This window comes from Poecile atricapillus, chromosome 6 (assembly GCF_030490865.1).
Source record: "Poecile atricapillus isolate bPoeAtr1 chromosome 6, bPoeAtr1.hap1, whole genome shotgun sequence".
Classification (NCBI taxonomy): domain Eukaryota; kingdom Metazoa; phylum Chordata; class Aves; order Passeriformes; family Paridae; genus Poecile; species Poecile atricapillus.
The window spans coordinates 6,737,327-6,754,655 of record NC_081254.1 but is presented as its reverse complement, the minus strand read 5'-3'; the positions used below and the strand labels follow the sequence as shown (position 1 = coordinate 6,754,655).

Sequence of the window (17,329 nt, the reverse complement as noted above, 5' to 3'; positions counted from 1 at the left end):
GGTTTCCAAAAGCTCTCTCAGTATGTTCCCCAGCAAAGGCCATTAAAGACGCAAAGCTGCCAGGAGACAAAAGGAGAGGTCTTCTCATGGAGAAAGAGCTGCTCTGGAGAGCAGGAGGCCACCACCACCTGTGACCCTGAGGCTGCTGCTGCTTGATGGAGTCAAAATTTAGATGGATAAAGGTTCCTGGGAGGTTTCTGTGAACATTCAGCCCCTCAGAGCAGAGGAGAAACAGAGTGAACCAGAATGAGCTGCAGGAAAGACCTTGTCTGGCAGAAGCACTTCAGTGCTTTTCCAACAAAGATTAAATCAGAGATAGAAAAGAAATAACCCAAACTTCCAATGCCAAGAACAGGCTCTGGGATGACAAATCCCCTCAAGACAGCCCTAGGAAAGCATCAGCTCCATGCTGATGGGCTAGAGGAAGGATGGAATGTCAGGAATCACCAGGAAATTTGACGGAAAGCAGCAGGAAAACAGCAGGAAAACAGTCTGGCTTTATATAAACTACAGCACCACAGGAGTCAGCTGAGCAAGCTGGGACTCTCCAGCCTGAAAATTGCCCACAATTCAGCATTTTCAAGACATATTTAGTAAAGGGAGACATCATTTCACTAAAATCCAGGGTTTTTTTGAACTATCTGAATGTTTAATATCTGGGATAATGCTGAACATGCTCTGCTCTAGGAACTCTTCTCCACATTTAAGTATCTGACTTTTACAGCCTAATTCTATGCTATAAAGACCCAGTGTTAGCTCCTTACAGGGGAAATAAATCTGCAGGTGAAGCTCTTCCCACTCGGGCTCCTTCTCTGCCAGTTGTTCCCAGAAGATGGGAGAGAGCAGGATGGTGTCAGACCTTTTTCATGTATTTTTCTTTTTTTTAATCAAAAACGAATTCTGATTAATTTGCTTCCTCTCTTCAAATCTAATGGCTGATGTGGAAAACGAAGATACACTGGAGATTTACCCTGGGACAGATCACCTGTGGGATGTCTGGGATCAGGTCAAAGGTCAGGAGAACAGGAAGCATGTGAAGAAGCAGAGCAAGAGTGTGGTGATATTCCCTGGAATACTCCAGAGCTCTGGAGCTCCTGGAAAGGTGCTACAAGAAGGAGCAGAACCTTGCACACCAAACCCACCTTCCTTGTGCTTTTCCAGCCCTCCCAAGGGGATGATCCCTTTGTGTGAGCATTCCAGACAAAACTCGGATCACAGCAAGGATTTGAACTGTTGGAGAGAGTCCAGGGGAGGCACCAGGATGATCAGAGGGATGGAGCAGCTCTGCTGGGAGGAAAGGCTGGGGGAGATGGGATTGTTCAGCCTGGAGAGGAGAAGCTTTAATTGTGGCTTTCCAGTGGCTGAAGGGATTCCCTGAGAAAGATGGAGACTATAAAAAGGCATTCACTTCTCTAGTGGTCAGTCTATACAAAACCTTTCCAAAAGCACATTTCTATTTTCAAAGGGGATCATCTCTTCCTTTATAAGTAGGTTTAACTCCTGCCTCTTTCAGCATCTTTAGTAAACACCCAAAGTTACCTACTGCTCACTGAGAGGATGAGAGACCCAGAAACATTTATTTTTTAATGTAATAAAACAATCCTTAACCAAGGGGCAAACAGTGATTCCTGGGGTTGCACTATACAGCCAAACATGTGGTTTCTGATAAAGATCATCTTCCTGCACTTCCCCTCTGCTAATGGCTCTGCTGTCACTTGAAACTCCCAGGAGAGCCTTAATGCCTTCTTCCTTTCCTGGAATTAGCAGTGGAGGTTTCAAATGGAGCTTCCCTTTGACTGAAAATGAATCAGGGGAGGCCTGAACTCAGCTCTGTGCCAAACAAACGTAATTCTGTGAGATTTTCTTGTCAAGCACCTCAGCCTGATTAACACCAGGCAAGGCAGGGGGGGCAGAGCTCTTTTGTAAGTCGCACGTGGGGATTAGGAATGGCTGCATCCCTCAAGACTAAATCAAAATTGGCTTTTTAAGTAGGTGCCAATGTTTTAGCTTATTAAGGCACAAAATATGTGGTTCTCTGTTTATTTTTTAGCAGAGTGGGTTTTGAGGCTTTCTGAGTGAGGCCTTTTGACAGCAGCCATGGTATTTCAAAGCTGCCAGAGCTCCAAACCCCTCCCCTGGATTCTGGGATGGGAGGAAGAGCCAGTTTCAGCCCAAGGGCTGTGAAAAAAGGCTGTTCTCCTGAAGCCTCCAACATCAGAGGCTCTGCTGGTGTTGAGCAAGTGACTCTGTTGAAATCCCAGAATCATGGAATGGTTTACAAAACACTTTAAAGCCCATCCAGTGCCACCCCTGCCATGGTAGGGACACCTTCCACTATCCCAGGTTGTTCCAAGCCCTGTCCAGCCTGGCCTTGGACACTTCCAGGGATCCAGGGACAGCCACAGCTGCCCTGGGCCAACTGTTTCAAAAGCCTTTTTTTGTTGTTTATATCCTCACCAAATCTGCTGGATTTTAAACACAGACCTCTAGGAAGATGTAAAATTCATCTTCACCTTGTTGACACTCTATTCAGAGCATCTCACCCGCATCCTTCCAAGTCAGGTTGAAATGCAAACACAGAATCATTTAGGTGGAAAAGACTTGTCAGATCATCGAGCCATAGCCTCAGTCCAGCATCTTGTCCAGAATTCACATCATGGTGCTGCGAGGAATGTCCTTAAGGGGATTTTCCTAATTATTTCCTGCTCGTTACTTCAGCTCATCTGCATTAACCACAGAGAGGAGCAGCAGATCCTGAAGGATTCCCTGGAATGGGTGACCTGGAGTGTGTTTCTCATGTACAGAACTGTACATGAGCCACGTTTCCATCTCATCAGCTGTAATTAATTACACCAAAAAGAGAGCGGTTTGATAAAATTCTTAGTTGCACTGGAATACTCTGCACTAAAATAGCCATAAAGCCAAGCACCACAACCTGTTACCTCCTCCTCAACCCCAACTTTTCAGTATCACACCTGGATTTTCCAAGTAGAAAAGCATAACTGAGATGTTTCAGCATGGAGGGACTCGACAATTATCAACTCTCCCGCCTTGAGTGTTCCATTCCCAGTTTATTTGGCTCTGAGTGTTTGTGCCTGGCAATTCAGTGGAGAAAAACAGAGTTCTGTTTTCCAAGACTTCTCCTCATCTCTTTATTCCCCACTGCTGTAACAGCCCAGGTTCCCATAGAAACTGAGAGTAAAGAGCAGAAGTGTAAAATACAAATGAACAGGTCCAAGCTGACAATGTTGTGTTTTATTAGACAAATAAATATCACTAATGGGCACTGGGCTTTTCTAACGGCAGAGCCAGATAAGGCTGCACCTTATCAAATAAAGAAATGGCACACAAATTACAATGTTCAGAGTCACTGGGAAAGGGTCGATCCCACTTCTGGAAACTGAGCTGTTTTCTGGATTATTCAGTTTTGGAGGCAGTAAAACCCCAGCTCCTCACTCACAGGTCTGATCCTGACTCCCCCAAATCACCCCAAGTCACTCTGGATCTCATCCCTCAACACTCTGCAATGTGGGAATGGGGCAACAAATACTAATTTAGGACTTTCTCAGGCAGACTTCATCATTTTAAATGAGTATTGGCACAAGGATTGAAGTTCTCTGTACTGTTTCACTGTAAAAATGAGTTTATGAGGAAAGAGCAGGTTGGATGCTTTTGGATGTATCTTGAAAGTGGTCCTGAATAATTTTATTTTTTTAACAGTGAAAGGGTTTTTTTAAAGATGAAGGACACTTCAGGAAAATTATCAAGTTGATCGAAAATTACCTCTGTGAAATTATCAATTTGAGTCCAACATGACAGTAGGATTCTTCCCAACGAGAACACTGGAAATGGGAGAGACTATAAACTATTATACTGGGATTAAAACTATTCTAAGCCCTAGAAGGTTTTTAAAGGCCATAATAAAATATGACTGAATCATTTTTTTCTTAGAGACTCTTTCAATGCCATTTACAAATATTCCAGGAGTGTTTATCCTTAGGCACCCCTCTTGTGCCTTCTCCAAAGGGATGACACAGATCAGCCTCTCCTGAGCCCCTGCAGCAGAAGGAGTGATGAAGGAAGATAGAAATGGGATTTTTTCTAAGCAATGCCATCCACTGAAACTTGTGGAAAATTAGAAAAGCTTTCAAATAGCTTAGGTGTTTGCAAGTATTTTCATTTCCAAGCCAGGCTGTGCCATCCAACACTCACTGACCCAAAAGGAGAATTCATTGGAGCAGCCTCTGTTGAGTTTTTGAGCAATGCAGCCCCTGGCACACCCCAAGCTCAGCTTTCTTATGCTCAGCTCCTCTGTTTAATGGAACAGGAGATACTGCAGGTAAAATAAAAAATATTTGAATTTCTTTCCCCCAGCTGTGTTTAAAACAATGTTGCAAAACACTTGAAGAGATTCACATAAAAGGACGCTTGGGTTGAGAGACTCCCACGTCAAACCATCTCCAACCCACTGGGAAAGGGAAGGTACAGCACCACTTGTTCCCAGGCTTCACACCTCCCCTGTCTCTCCTGAGAAGTCTGAGTGGTTCTTCCAGTTCCAAGGAGCTGTCCTGGATAACGAGGCACTGACAAAAACCTGCCTGACTAAGAAACAATGGAGAGGTTGAAACACAAATAGGAACAGGAGGAGATATTCTTCACTTTGGTGCTGCATTTCCCAAGCTCAGTAAAAGAAAGTTTCAAATGACCAGAGTTTTAGCTGGTTGCAAGAAAAGCATTTGATGATATTTAATTTTCAGGGGACTTTGGGAAGCGCTGAGTGTGATCTGTGACCGGTGCAAGGCTCACTCCTGCAGGACTTTACCCTTTGCAACCATAAAATATGACAGCAAATCCTTTTTGCTTTAAATGTCAGCTTCAATACTTAGCAATGGCATGTGTGAGCAGCAGGGAGCAAAAGCCTTGGAGCAGCATTTTCTCCTGGATACGCTGTTTTTCCAAGCAGGAGGTCACATCCTCACTAAGCACTCGCTCAGCTCTTCAATATTTTCATGTCTGAATCTGACCCAGATGCAAAATATGACAACTCAGCTCCTGCATGCTTATTAAAACAGCTGATTTGGAGCAGTGGGGTTGGTAAAACAGTTTTCAAAGCTGAACTCCAGGCACTCACTCCCTGAGTGTAGGAAATGACTGGGAAGCTGGAATGGGGGAATTTAAGGGCACAGCTGATGTTTCAGAACAGCCAAGTGGTGGCTCTTTTAATTAGTGCCAAGCCAGCATCTGCAGGGACTCCCTGGCAATTTCCCTGTGTGTTCCAAGAGTCCCAGCCCTGGCCTGGCCTGCTGCCAGCCCCACTCCCATCTTGGGCTCCTCAAAGAATTCTGAGCCATGGGAATTCCATGCTGCCCTCCAAGACGAATGAGATCACTCCTGCACAGGAGCAGCCTCCAAAGGGCTGAAGGAATAGCGATCCCTGTGTGAGGAATGCACCTTGCTGAGGAAGCATTTTGGGATGGAAACACACCCAGGTCTGAGATTTAATCCAAGACTAAGATCAGCACCAGGACCTGGAGCACTGAAGGGGTTGGGGGGGTATGGCACACTTGTTTAACACAGATCATCAACAGCTGAGCAGATTCCAATTGCACACTTTGGAGCTCATGGTATCGCTAATCCCTCGCTCTGTGATCAATAAATGACGTTATTTGATGTTTTCTACGGAGCAACAATTGTACAGGAAAATCACAGCAAACCAAGAGATAGCAAATACAGGGCTCAAACACATCTCCCTGTGCTGCTTTGCTGTGCTGACAGAGCCAGAAACACTTCACTGCCATCACTAAAATGAATTTTAAATACAGCCATGAATGACGGGCTTTTAACTCGCACCAGAAATTTAATAACAAAAGCCCCATTAAAACCTCCAGGTAGTTTTACATTAATGTCCAATATAATGGGCCAGATCAGGCTTTCATCTCGCCTTTCAAGGTTTACAGGCACTGAGCTATCACACATATTCACAATGTCATCTTATCTATATTTCTGATGTTTTATCTTGTTATACCTCCACAGAAGCTGTGGGATCAGCTAAATCATGAGAACAGTTTTTCCTTTTTTTTTTTTTCCCTCCTTTTTTTTTTTCAGGTGATTTAAAGATTTAGAGCTCAGCACTTCTCAAATCATTTCATGGAGTGTTCAGTGAGGCACTGAGAAAATGGAGCAAATGCAACTGAGGACGAATCAATGTAATTGGAGCAGAGCACAGCCAGGAAAACCAAGAGCACTGCCCAGTGTAGGGTGTGAGATGCCCTAAATCTGGTCCAAGGCCAGGCTGGATGGACTTGGAGCAACCTGGGATTAGTGGGAAGTGTCCCTGCCCATGGAATTGGATGGGCTTTAAAGTCCCTTCCAACCCAAACCATTCTGGCATTCCAAGTGCTGCAAAGAAGCACATGGGAAAAACAATATCACATGGAGCTTTATTTTAAAAAAATAAAGCTCCATTACTCAGTGTTATGGTATGTATTACTGTAATGGGGGACTGCCACCTTCCTGGTGATCCCAAAGACAGGAGCATCACATCCTGTGGGTCCCACAGCTGGGAGCAGGGAAGGCAGAGACCCATCCTAGAACCCTCTCCTAGAATCCCAGAATGGTTTGGAATGGAAGGGATATTAAGGATCATCCAGTGCCACACCCATGCAGGGATACCTTCCACTATCCCAGGCTGCTCCAAGCCCCAAAGTCCAACCTGGCCTTGGGCACTTCCAGGGATCCAGGGGCAGCCACAGCTGCTCTGGGCACCCTGTGCCAGGGCCTGCCCACCCTCCCAAGGAATAATTTCCCCCCAATATCCCATCTATCCCTGCCCTCTGGCAGTGGGAAGCCATTCCCTGTGTTCTGTCCCTCCATCCCTTGCCCCAAGTCCTTCTCCAGCTCTCCTGGAGCCCCTTTAGGCATGGAAGGGGCTCCCCAGGTAAGGATGAGATGAGGGTAGAAATCCTGAGTGGAATGGGGACTACATTTAGACTGGAAGCTATGTATGGAAAGCAATTTGAGCCCTCAGGAGAAGTGATTGTTTCCTATAGGGAAGAAGAAAATGAGTTTGTTTTGGTGGCTCAGCTGTGGGTGAGATGGAGATGGAGGCAGCAGCTTTGGGGTTAAGGCTGCACTGGGTTTTTCACTTAAAGTGGGATTTAATTCTTCCATTTCACAGTTGGGTGATTGAATTTCATCTTCCAATGTGCCACAATTTCTGTCCTGGGGTCAGCTGAATTTGCTGGGCAGTTTTCAGGTACCACACTCACTAATGTTTGCAGGGAGAGCAATGAATATTCACTCATTTTGAAACAGGAACCCCCATCCTCTACTCCTTACCCTCTCCCTGCAGTTAAAACAACCAGCATTTCCAAACCTTGGAGCTACTCCCATAACTCCTGGCCTGGGAAGTTTTTTGGGTGAATGGGAAGAAACTTCTTCATCTGGCATCACCTTTGGCAGCCCTGCCGAGACAATTTTACAGCAGGGAGACAACTCTGTCCCACCTCCTGCCCTGGTGCTTCCTTCTGGGTCCCAAATCTTTTCCTGCCAAACCTTCCCTGCGTGCCAGCACCAGCAACATACCTGCCCTTCATCTCTCACTGGCTCTACATCTCCTTCTTGCCTTTCCCTTACAAATTCTTGGATATAAAAGTGAGGTCTGAGCTTGTAGGAGCTGCTGAGGTACAGCCAAGCAGAACTGGACTAGCAGGCAACAGCAGCACTGAGAAAGCCACAAATGATCCCACACCTGTTTCCAGCAGTTCTAAAATCACTGGTTCCGTGTAGCAGCAGAATCACCCAGTTTTATTTGTTTTACATTTTGTTCAGTGCCTCCCTGTTATTTAAGTCAGCAGGTAACAGCAGGACAGAAATAGCCCAACTTCCAGTGGTGTAATCCTTAAAAGCTCTTTAGATAAATCCTCGGGATAGCTCCAAAATGTGCTGGACAAACAATTTACACCACCAGGAGTGCACAGAAATGTTTTAATGCCGCCTTTGCCTGGAGCCCGACCCCCAAAGCTGGCCAAGGTTTCTGCTTAAAGCACCGAGCCAGCGCTGCAGGGAGCTCCAAACTCTGGGATTAGCAGAGTATTGCCAGCAGCTCCTGAGAGAAGGATTCCCATCCATGCCAAAGGAATGGTTGATATTTCCAAGGCCCAGACCATCAAGCACTCCCACCATGTGCAGCTGGAATAGCCACGCACATGAGACATCCACATCGCGTTTCTGCTCCCTCTGGAATTTGTTATCCTAGGGATGATTTCTGCTGTAGTTTCACTTCCTCGGGGCAGCCCTAATTCCATAAAACAAAGAGGGCAGCCCCAGTTCCACAAACAAATGCAGGCAGCTGTTGGAAGAGCAGCCTGCTTCAGAGGCCTTGGCTCTTCCCCACTGAGGCTTCCATGTGACATCTGCCCCAGCCCATTATCACATCCAAAGGTCAGCTGAGCAAAGGGAGAGCTCAGATGAGCTTATTAACAGAGATTATTACCTAAACAAAAAACCTGGCTTTCAAAGGCCATTTCACATATCCCTGGTGGGTGACAGAGCATTCCCAGTGCTCTTTCTCCAGAGGGAAGCAGCCACCAAGTCCACCTGGTGTGGTCTCTGTGTGAGTAATTCAAGTCTGAAAAAAACCAGCAACTCCCCCTCAAAAAACAAAGTCACATTTATCATTTACCCTCACTTAGGGACCCCTAACACCCTGTGTGGTCTCTTGCTGGGCTCTCATATTTTCAAATGATATATTCAAATAATATTTTCAAATGATTTCTGAGATGTTTTCCAATTGCACCCCTATTTATTACAGCAATCAGGAAAATCTGATAGAGCTGGATACAAACTACCAGTGGCTTCAGGATTGAATAACAAATTATTTAAGGCTGAACGTTGGGAAAAGAAAAACTCTCCAGCAAGAAGGGAAAAAGTTCTTCTGTATTAGAGGCCAAATAATGCCACCTAAAATCTCAGTTTTTCTGAACAGCAAATGTCTTAGCTCACACAAACTGAACAGGTATCGATGATCAGTTATTGCTTCCACACAGCCCTCACCAGGGACGAGAAGGGTTTTAATTATTTACATGGCTTAAAAGAAATTACTGCAACCTCTGCTTTTTATAGCCCTGAGGAGTTTTTTCCAGCTTTTGCACATCCCATGGGATTTCTCTCCAGTCCGGCACCATGGATAGCCAAGGCAAAAGCTGCTTCCCAGATGCTTCCTAATTCAGGGAACAAGGGACACAGAGGGAGATGGAGCCCTCAGCACAGCTCCCTGACACAGTAAAGCCAGCAAATAGTGTCTGTTGCAGGAAAAATGACATTCCATGCCTTGGTGGAATATTTCAGCCAAAGGTTTCTAGCCCAGGACCAAGTCAGACCCTCACTAAATCATGCTCTTTAAATGGCAGTTCCCATTTTGGAACCCTAACTCTGCCCCTTTCCCTCCTGGCAGGGGTTAAAATCTTTCTTGGCTTATCTCAGCCATATTTCTAAACAAAATAAAACCATCCTTCCCTAATGCCCAGGGCTGTTTTAGCTAAATATAGCCAAATAACCCCAGGGCTGGCTGGTCCAGAGCCCTGCAGAGCCAGCACCTGCAGGCAAAGCTTTCCCAAGCTTTTCCATCACAGCAAAACAGGAGTTTCCATGAAGATAAACTGGTTTCTGATCCTTTTTAGGGAGCTGAAGGGCCAATCCAGCCTCAGTATGTTTATGAAGATGTTACCTCATCCTCAGTGGATCGACTGTGACCATCACTTTGACCCACAGATATAAAAGATGCATTTCTCATTTCTGGATCCATGGGTGGTGAGATCTTTCCTCTTTTTCCTCTTACCCTTTATTTATTTTCCTTTCTTTTCCTTAGATTTCTTTGTACTTTTATATTGCTTCATTTCCATAGGTGTATAAAATGGAAAAATATTCATAACCACCCTCTGCAGCAAAATCAAGTCAATTAACTCCTGGGATGCTTTTTTATGAATAAATAGTGTGAGAGAAGGGGTGTAAGGTGAAAAAGGGGCCTAGAAAGGGGGACTAAAACAAAAGGTATTGATAGAATCATTCAGGTTGTAAGCAACCTACACTGAGATAATCCTGATTATTTGGGTGTTTCCTTCATGCCCTAAATGCCAGTGTGGCTGGGCCTGGCACTGGGACACGAGTGCTGCCCTTCTGGACTCCCATTTCCTCAGAGTGTGAAGCAAATTTGCCTCTCTCCTTCCCCTTTAAGGAGGCAACTATAATATTCATTAGTTAATTAAATCATTAAGTCATTTGAATACATTTGAGAAGTAGAATATTATAATTCATATTATAGTCTGCATAATCCTATAATTAAGATTATAGCCTACAATTAAAATCTTGGTCTCACAGATGACATGTCTGCAATTGCTGATTTAAGTAGAGGGAACACAAAAGATGGATGTTAAATGGAACTGCCAACCCCAAGCTGACAAAAAGCAGGAAACTGCCTCAAAAATAAAAATAAACTCAATAAATAGTTCATCTCCTCCAGGCCTGGAGGACAGATGGATACACAGAAAGATATTCCAAGCCTGTAACTTCTGCCTAACATCCTGTCAGCCATGCCCTGAGCTCTGTGACTCCAGGGATGTGCTCCAGCATGGAAATGGGAAAAAATCCCAGTGCCACTAATTCTGTAGGCATTTACAGTCCAGTCCTGTGCATTTACAGCTCCAGAATGGTTGGGTTGGAAGAGATCTCAAAGCCCATCCCATTCCAAACCCTTCCACCTCCCACTAGAGCAGTCCTGCCCAAGCTGGCCTTGGTTATCCTTGGGGATCCACGGGATGCATCCCAAGGCCTTTTCCCAGCTGGCAGTGAGCTCTGAAAAGGAGATGAGAGCTAAAAAAAGAGGAGCAAAAACATTCCATGGGATTTGCGTAAAGCCTCACAAACCTACCCACGTTTTATGTTCCGAGTTCCTCCCTATCACAAACCTCCCCTTGGAAAAAATAAGCCCTTGAAGGACAATTAGCTGGAGCTAATTAACTGCTGCTTGGAAAGGAATCCAGGTTAAACTTGCTGTCAAGGAGACTTTTCTCCCAAGGAGTTTTGCCTCGTGAGGTAACTCTGGAACACCAAAACTTTCTGGAAGGGCTCACAATTCTTCTGGGGTCTCTCTCCAAGGAACTTGACAATTTTTCCCTCCTCTATCCATCTTTTTGCTGGTTTTCAAGGAGCCCAGCAAACAGGAATGTGGAATTTGACTGCTAAATACTCTGTTTTTCAATAGGGCATTCCTTTTTCTTTGGATGGTTTTCCAAGCAGACAACACTGATCCCTCCTTCTCTGTCTGAGGGAAAATGTCAAGATGTGACAATAATGTCACTGTCACCTCTGCTCTGCAGTGACAGGCCTCCAGCATGGGCCTCTGACTTTGAAGATAAAAAAGTTGCTATCAAAATTAATTGGTTCAGATTTTTTGGGAACAATTCCTCCATCAGCAGGACCTTGTCTTTCCATTGGGATGAAACACTTGGCATTGGAAGTAAAGGACTGGAGAAGATAAAAGCTCTTTAAATGTGAAGGTCAAAGCCCAGTGGCTCCCAAAAGGAAGAGTTTCTTCCAAAGACATCCCAAACCACAGCTTCCCACATACTGTACAGCAGATCCTAAAATTCCCCAAACTATCCTCAAAATATCCTCAATCTGCATCCCCAATGTTCCTGGGGTAATAAATACTCAAGAATAGAACTTAAAATTATAGATGAGGGAAGGGCACATTTTTCTTGGTGCTGATGGGTTGTGGTGGCACCTCCAAAAACCTTCTGTGACCGTGTTGTCGTTTATGACCCCACCCAAAATTCCCCAATTTTATTCCCAATGTTTTCTTCCCTTCTACTCTGATGGAAATCAATATAACCCAAAAAGTAACACTCAAAAATTATCATAAAATAATAACTGAATGACCCTGGGATACTTGGAATCATCTGTCTGAAGCATTCCATCCCCCAAATCCCCTTTTTTGGGGATGGCAAAGGAAGTTGATGGTCTCCCACCTTTTTCATAGGGTCAACAAGAATTTAGGGAATTCAACCTTTTTAATGGAACGTCTTTATAAGAAGGAAGCTTACTTTTGTTCTGAGACAGGGAAATATTATTCCAATCTGAAATGCAACCCTTTGAATACCTTAAAATTAATTAAATCTAATATTTCAAATATCACTCGAAGATAAGAAAAGAGAAATCAGTGGGTATGTTGCAAGACTAACAAGTTTTCCTTGTGAACTGAAGATTTTTGAGATGGATCTTAGTTTCTGAAACAAACCAAGAGTTATTTTTTATCAATACTTAATTGGGAATTCTCACTTTCCCTTCACAGAGGTGCCCAATACCTTTAGCAGACACCATTCTAACCCCTCTGGTTTAATGAGAAGTTTCTATGTACAACTTAATTGGAATCTGTAATTTAGGCAATCATTCGGAGCATTTGACTTTGAGAAAACACTTCTCCCCCTCCTTAATGTGCTATGAAAAAAATCCCCATAAAAGCAAAATAATTGAGGGGGGGGGAAAGAAAATAAATTTTGTATAGAGCAAATTTAATTTTCTTTTCAACAACTTCTGCCTTTGAATTGTGTTTGGTTGATATTGAGCACCTCCTGAAGCAGAACAGGAACCTCTTGAAAAGCTTTAATCATTGGGATAGAATCAGAGCTCAAAGATTACAGACTAAAATCAAATTGCAGCTCAAGAATGAATAAAAAGTGGGTTTTAAAAAAATATTTTAATCTAATACTCTACAGTTCCCTTCTGAAAGGAATGAGTATTTATTGTGGGCTTCAGATGAATATATTGCTTCACATCAAGGCAGCTCCAGTTTTTAACCCCAAATGACAAATTCCACTGCCTATCTTTTGTCTCAAAACATGTTTGACTTTGGAAAGTATCTGAGAAAGGTCAGAGTTCTCTAAAGAAATTAAATGTCTTCAACAATTCCCTCAAGTGCAATTCCAAGATCTGGAGTTTCTCACCTCACAATATTCCAAGATTTCCGGAAGAGCCACTGGATTCAGATATTGTGATTGAGCACATCACTTGGGACAGCCTGGCTCTGGGCACTGACCAGAGACCTATCTCCATATTCATGGGGACAACCAGGGAGGCTCACGAGGAGGAAAATTCCTCCATCCAGAGGAGGAATCTCTCCTTTTTAAGCTGTTTGGTATTACTGTATGAAGAACAAGGATGTTTTTTTGGGAATTTCAGTGGTGCACCATCAACAAACACAAGTTTGAGACTTGATGCTGAGCACTTACTTTGCTTTTGCTTCTGCATCCTCATAGGCTTTGTTGGAGACGTCATCCAGGCCCCCAATCAGGTGCTTGAAGGAGCTGTGAAGACAAAGGGACACTTTGAGAGGAAAATCACAGAAACACCAAGCTTGGAAAATACCCTGATGATCATCCAGTCCCACCAGCACTACCAGGTCCACCACTGAACCTGAAGAGATTCCAACTGGGAGCCAAGAAATCCAGTGTGGCTTTTTGGCAGCAATCGGGGCTGGATCGATGCTGGTGATCCACCAGGCCCAGGCCTCAGAAAAGCTGGAGATGCAGAAACCAACACCAAGAAGATCCAAAATTATTTATCCAGCCCACTGAAATGGCTGCTGGAGGTTTTCACCCTCCAGTAGAAGCTTCAGCGTACATCTGCCAATGTGGAGGGTGGTGGCACCTCAACCATCACATCCCTGTCCTCCAAACAGGAACTCTGTAAATCCCTCTGCTTCCAAAGTGAAATTTTCATTTCTGGATCCCAGATGTCTCATCTTTACAGAAAAAGCATCCAAAAACACATCAAAGGGAGTTCAAACTGAAGGAGAGGGAATTCAGGTGGGATATTGTGAAGGAATTGTTCCCTGGGAGGGTGAGCAGGCCCTGGCACAGGGTGCCCAGAGCAGCTGTGGCTGCCCCTGGATCCCTGGAAGTGTCCAAGGCCAGGTTGGACTTTGGGCTTGGAGGCACCTGGGATAGTGGAAGGTGTCCCTGCCCATGGCTGGGGTAGAACAGCATGATCCTCAATATCCCTTCCATCCCAAACCATTCTGGGATTCCATGAAAAACTAGAAATTAATAACTGAAATCAGTGTATGTCTTCAAACAAAAACATTCCAGATGAAAAGCTGCTTTCTCCTATGCCATTCCAGAATTCCCAGTGGGTCTGTCACATGCAGGTTTTCTTTTATTCAAGGAAGAAAAATTTGAAAATATGAACTGCAGCAAACCAGAGTCTCTTGACTGATCTCTGCCTTAATGTCACAGCGTACAAATGAAAATCCTGCAATTTTCTGGGCTCCTGAAACTCCTGAGGCATGAAACACGGAGCTGAAGAACAGGAATTGCTCGAAGTTGACAAAAAAAAGAATGGAAACATTGAAAAAAAGCAAGAAAAACTCATAAAATCCCCACTGAGTGCCACATCTCTGACTTAAGGAATAAGAAGGGGATATTACATACGGCCCTTTCTCAAGGAGGAGTTGTAGGATCAAAGAGAATGAATGGCACTGAGCAGGTGAGGAAAATCCAGGGCAGCTGGGGGAATGCAATATCCTGGCAGGCACAGGGTGAGCCAGGGAGACTCCACGATCCTGGAATGGGAACGGTGGGACCCCGGGCGGCTCAGACACACTGACAGCCCTGAGCGGGTCCTTCAGGAGACGCCTGAGCCTATGGAATGTACCCCATGGATGTGTGGAGAGTGGAGATTGCACCTACAGCACAACCAAGGGAGACACAATGATCCTGCTGGAAAAAGCTGGATTTTCCCCATTGCTGTGGGGCAGGAGGTGACAACTGGGAGAGGTGGTTTGGATCTGGAGCTGCTGTAAGGGCTTTTCCAGAGGAGTTCTCCTCCCTAGGGCTATTCCAGAGCTGTGTGCACACAATGCTGTGCCCTGTGCTCTGGGATGGCCCTGCTGGAGCAGGGAGGTGGCACCAGCTGCCCACTGTGGGCCCTTCCAAACTGAGCCATCCTGGGATTCTCTGCTGGGAATTACAGCTCAGGAAATGCCCTCTGCCCACACCAATTTCCCCAGTCTTCTGCTCCACTTAATTAATCAGATTTTAAATCATACAATCAAGGACATAATTTATGCAGCACAAGAAAAGCTAATTAATTAATTCATTAATGAGGAAGAGGAAGGCACAAACCCCTTTGCTCTCAAATGAACGGGTGTTAGTGGTTTTTAACCAGTCTGGTAATTACTAATATTTTTAATATTAGGATGTGTTAATAATGGAAGTAACTTTTCAACCCCAAATTCCTTGCTCAGCAGTGAAAACAGGAACAACTCAGCTCCTTCAACACCTCAAGTTTTATCTTCCTGCTGCTGGGAATGTGCCACAGGCTGAAGCCAAACCTTGCAAGGCGACAGTGAGAGCAAAGCAGGATCGGGGTGTTAATGGCTAATTGCACCCAAACAGGTATTTAGGCAATTCATTAACACAGTAACACCATCCTGGAAGACCAAAAGACATCACCTAGGGCCTAAATTGGTTTCCTTAGGAAAACAGGGCAGGGTTAAACACCCCCCCCCCATTTTTTTGGGCAATGCAAATAAATCTTTTCTAGTGAAACAGTAAAGAAGAAAAAGTCACTGGAAGGAGCAACAACAGTTTTGCTAAAACCCTTAATTTTTATTAAAAATTTTAAGCTAGACTTAGCACTGGGCAAGCTATCAAAGTTCACTTGAGTCCCTTTTTTATTGTTCATCTCAACGTTGTTGAAGTCTCAGCTCAGTCCCAACCTCTCCCAGAATTCAATCAGAAAATACTCAGGTTTTTTTCTCCTCATGGCCTTTTCTCTTCATTTTTTCTATTCTCTCCTCATAACCAATTTTCTCCATGGATAAACTTCGCTACGACTGGGAGAAACAGCAAAGCAGCAAACCCTAAAATCTCCACTGAAAGAGCTCAGCTCAGCTTATATGGGGTCAGTCATGCCAGGATAATACTTTTTTATTTCATTTTTCTCCAATTTCCCTTGCCAGGGGGGCCAATCCAATAACCTTTGTTGACACCTCACAGCTCTCCTTGATAAAAAACAAACCCAGGCTTTGAAACACAGACAAAAATGGGAAATGCAAAGTAGAAAAGCAGAAAATAGCTGAAATATTTAAAATGTTGCCTTAAAAAAAAAGTGCATCCTCTTGATATGTGCAGCTGAAAAAGACGAGCTGGAAAAACAGCATTTAGTGTAAATTCCAGGTAGTTCTGTAACTCTCTGTCAGCAGCAGCTGTGCCTTGAGTTTTCCTGGCTCAGATCCATTAGCTCCTCTCTCTCCATTTGCATGAGGCAATTTTGTCCTCCCAATACCCACAGTGTTGCTAAATCTCTGAGCTCCAGGAAAACATTGTTGGCGCCATAAATAAATTATATGGAGGGGAAAAAAATCCCATATAAATAAAAGATGAACCTGAATCAACCTCAGTGTAAATATTCCAACAGTTCAGGAGCAGCCACGAACACTTTCAAACACATTCTCAGTTTCAAGAGGTAGGTGGGGAAAAAAAAAATTATAAAGTTGCTCCAACTTGTCCCTGAGGGTGCCAGTGATGATCCAAATGTCAGGAATAAGTTTGGAGCCTTTCCCTCCTGTTTTCTCTCCATACAAAGGGGCTGCAGTGAAGTCTGTCTGTGCATCTTTATCCAAAGTGATCCACAGAACAGATGCTCAAGGCGTGTCTGCACCATTTTTATCACAAGACCTTTTAGAGACAAGTTCCTAAAGGACCAATCCATCAAATCCAGCACATATTTGCTAACTCTTCCCCAACTGTACTCCTGGAACAAATCTAATAACCCCTCTAAGGAGCCTGGAAATTCACCAGGATGAGCTCTGACAAGGCCAAGCTTGGAACAACTTGGAGGCAACACCACCGAACAGCTCCCATAGTAACCTTTTTTCCCAGAGGATGAATTCCTGCAGTGTCACCACAGGAAAAACTTCATTAACAACAACCTTGATCTTGTAGGTCAAGGCAAGTCCTAAAGACAGAAAGTCCATCAATTGTAAAAAAAAAAAAAAAAAAGCACTTGGAAATAAAAATGCCTAAAAGGCATCTGAGAGGTGCTGTAAAATATTAATGTGTGTCCCCAGAGTGGAGGTTTGAGCTGTGTGGCTCCTCAAGCATCCAAAGACTTACCCCAATTCCCTCAGATGGTCAGCTATCCAGCTGGCCTTTTCTTCACAATTCCCATGAACACTGTGTGGATTTTGTTGAAGTTTCCGAGCCAATTCCATAAGCCCATGGATGGGTCTGTGCTCCATGGCCGGCAGGAAGAACATTGGATCAATCAA

General features: G+C 44.3%; 1 protein-coding gene across 2 annotated transcripts in view; it reads right to left on the bottom strand.

The window, feature by feature from the left end:
- Positions 1-17,329, bottom strand: part of PRKG1 (protein kinase cGMP-dependent 1) — a 363,030-nt gene that overhangs the window by 41,550 nt on the left and 304,151 nt on the right. For both annotated transcript variants that reach the window (XM_058840756.1, XM_058840755.1), the window contains exon 9: positions 13,287-13,361. In XM_058840756.1, coding sequence (XP_058696739.1) covers positions 13,287-13,361 — 75 coding nt within the window. The remainder of the gene's footprint in view (positions 1-13,286; positions 13,362-17,329) is intronic.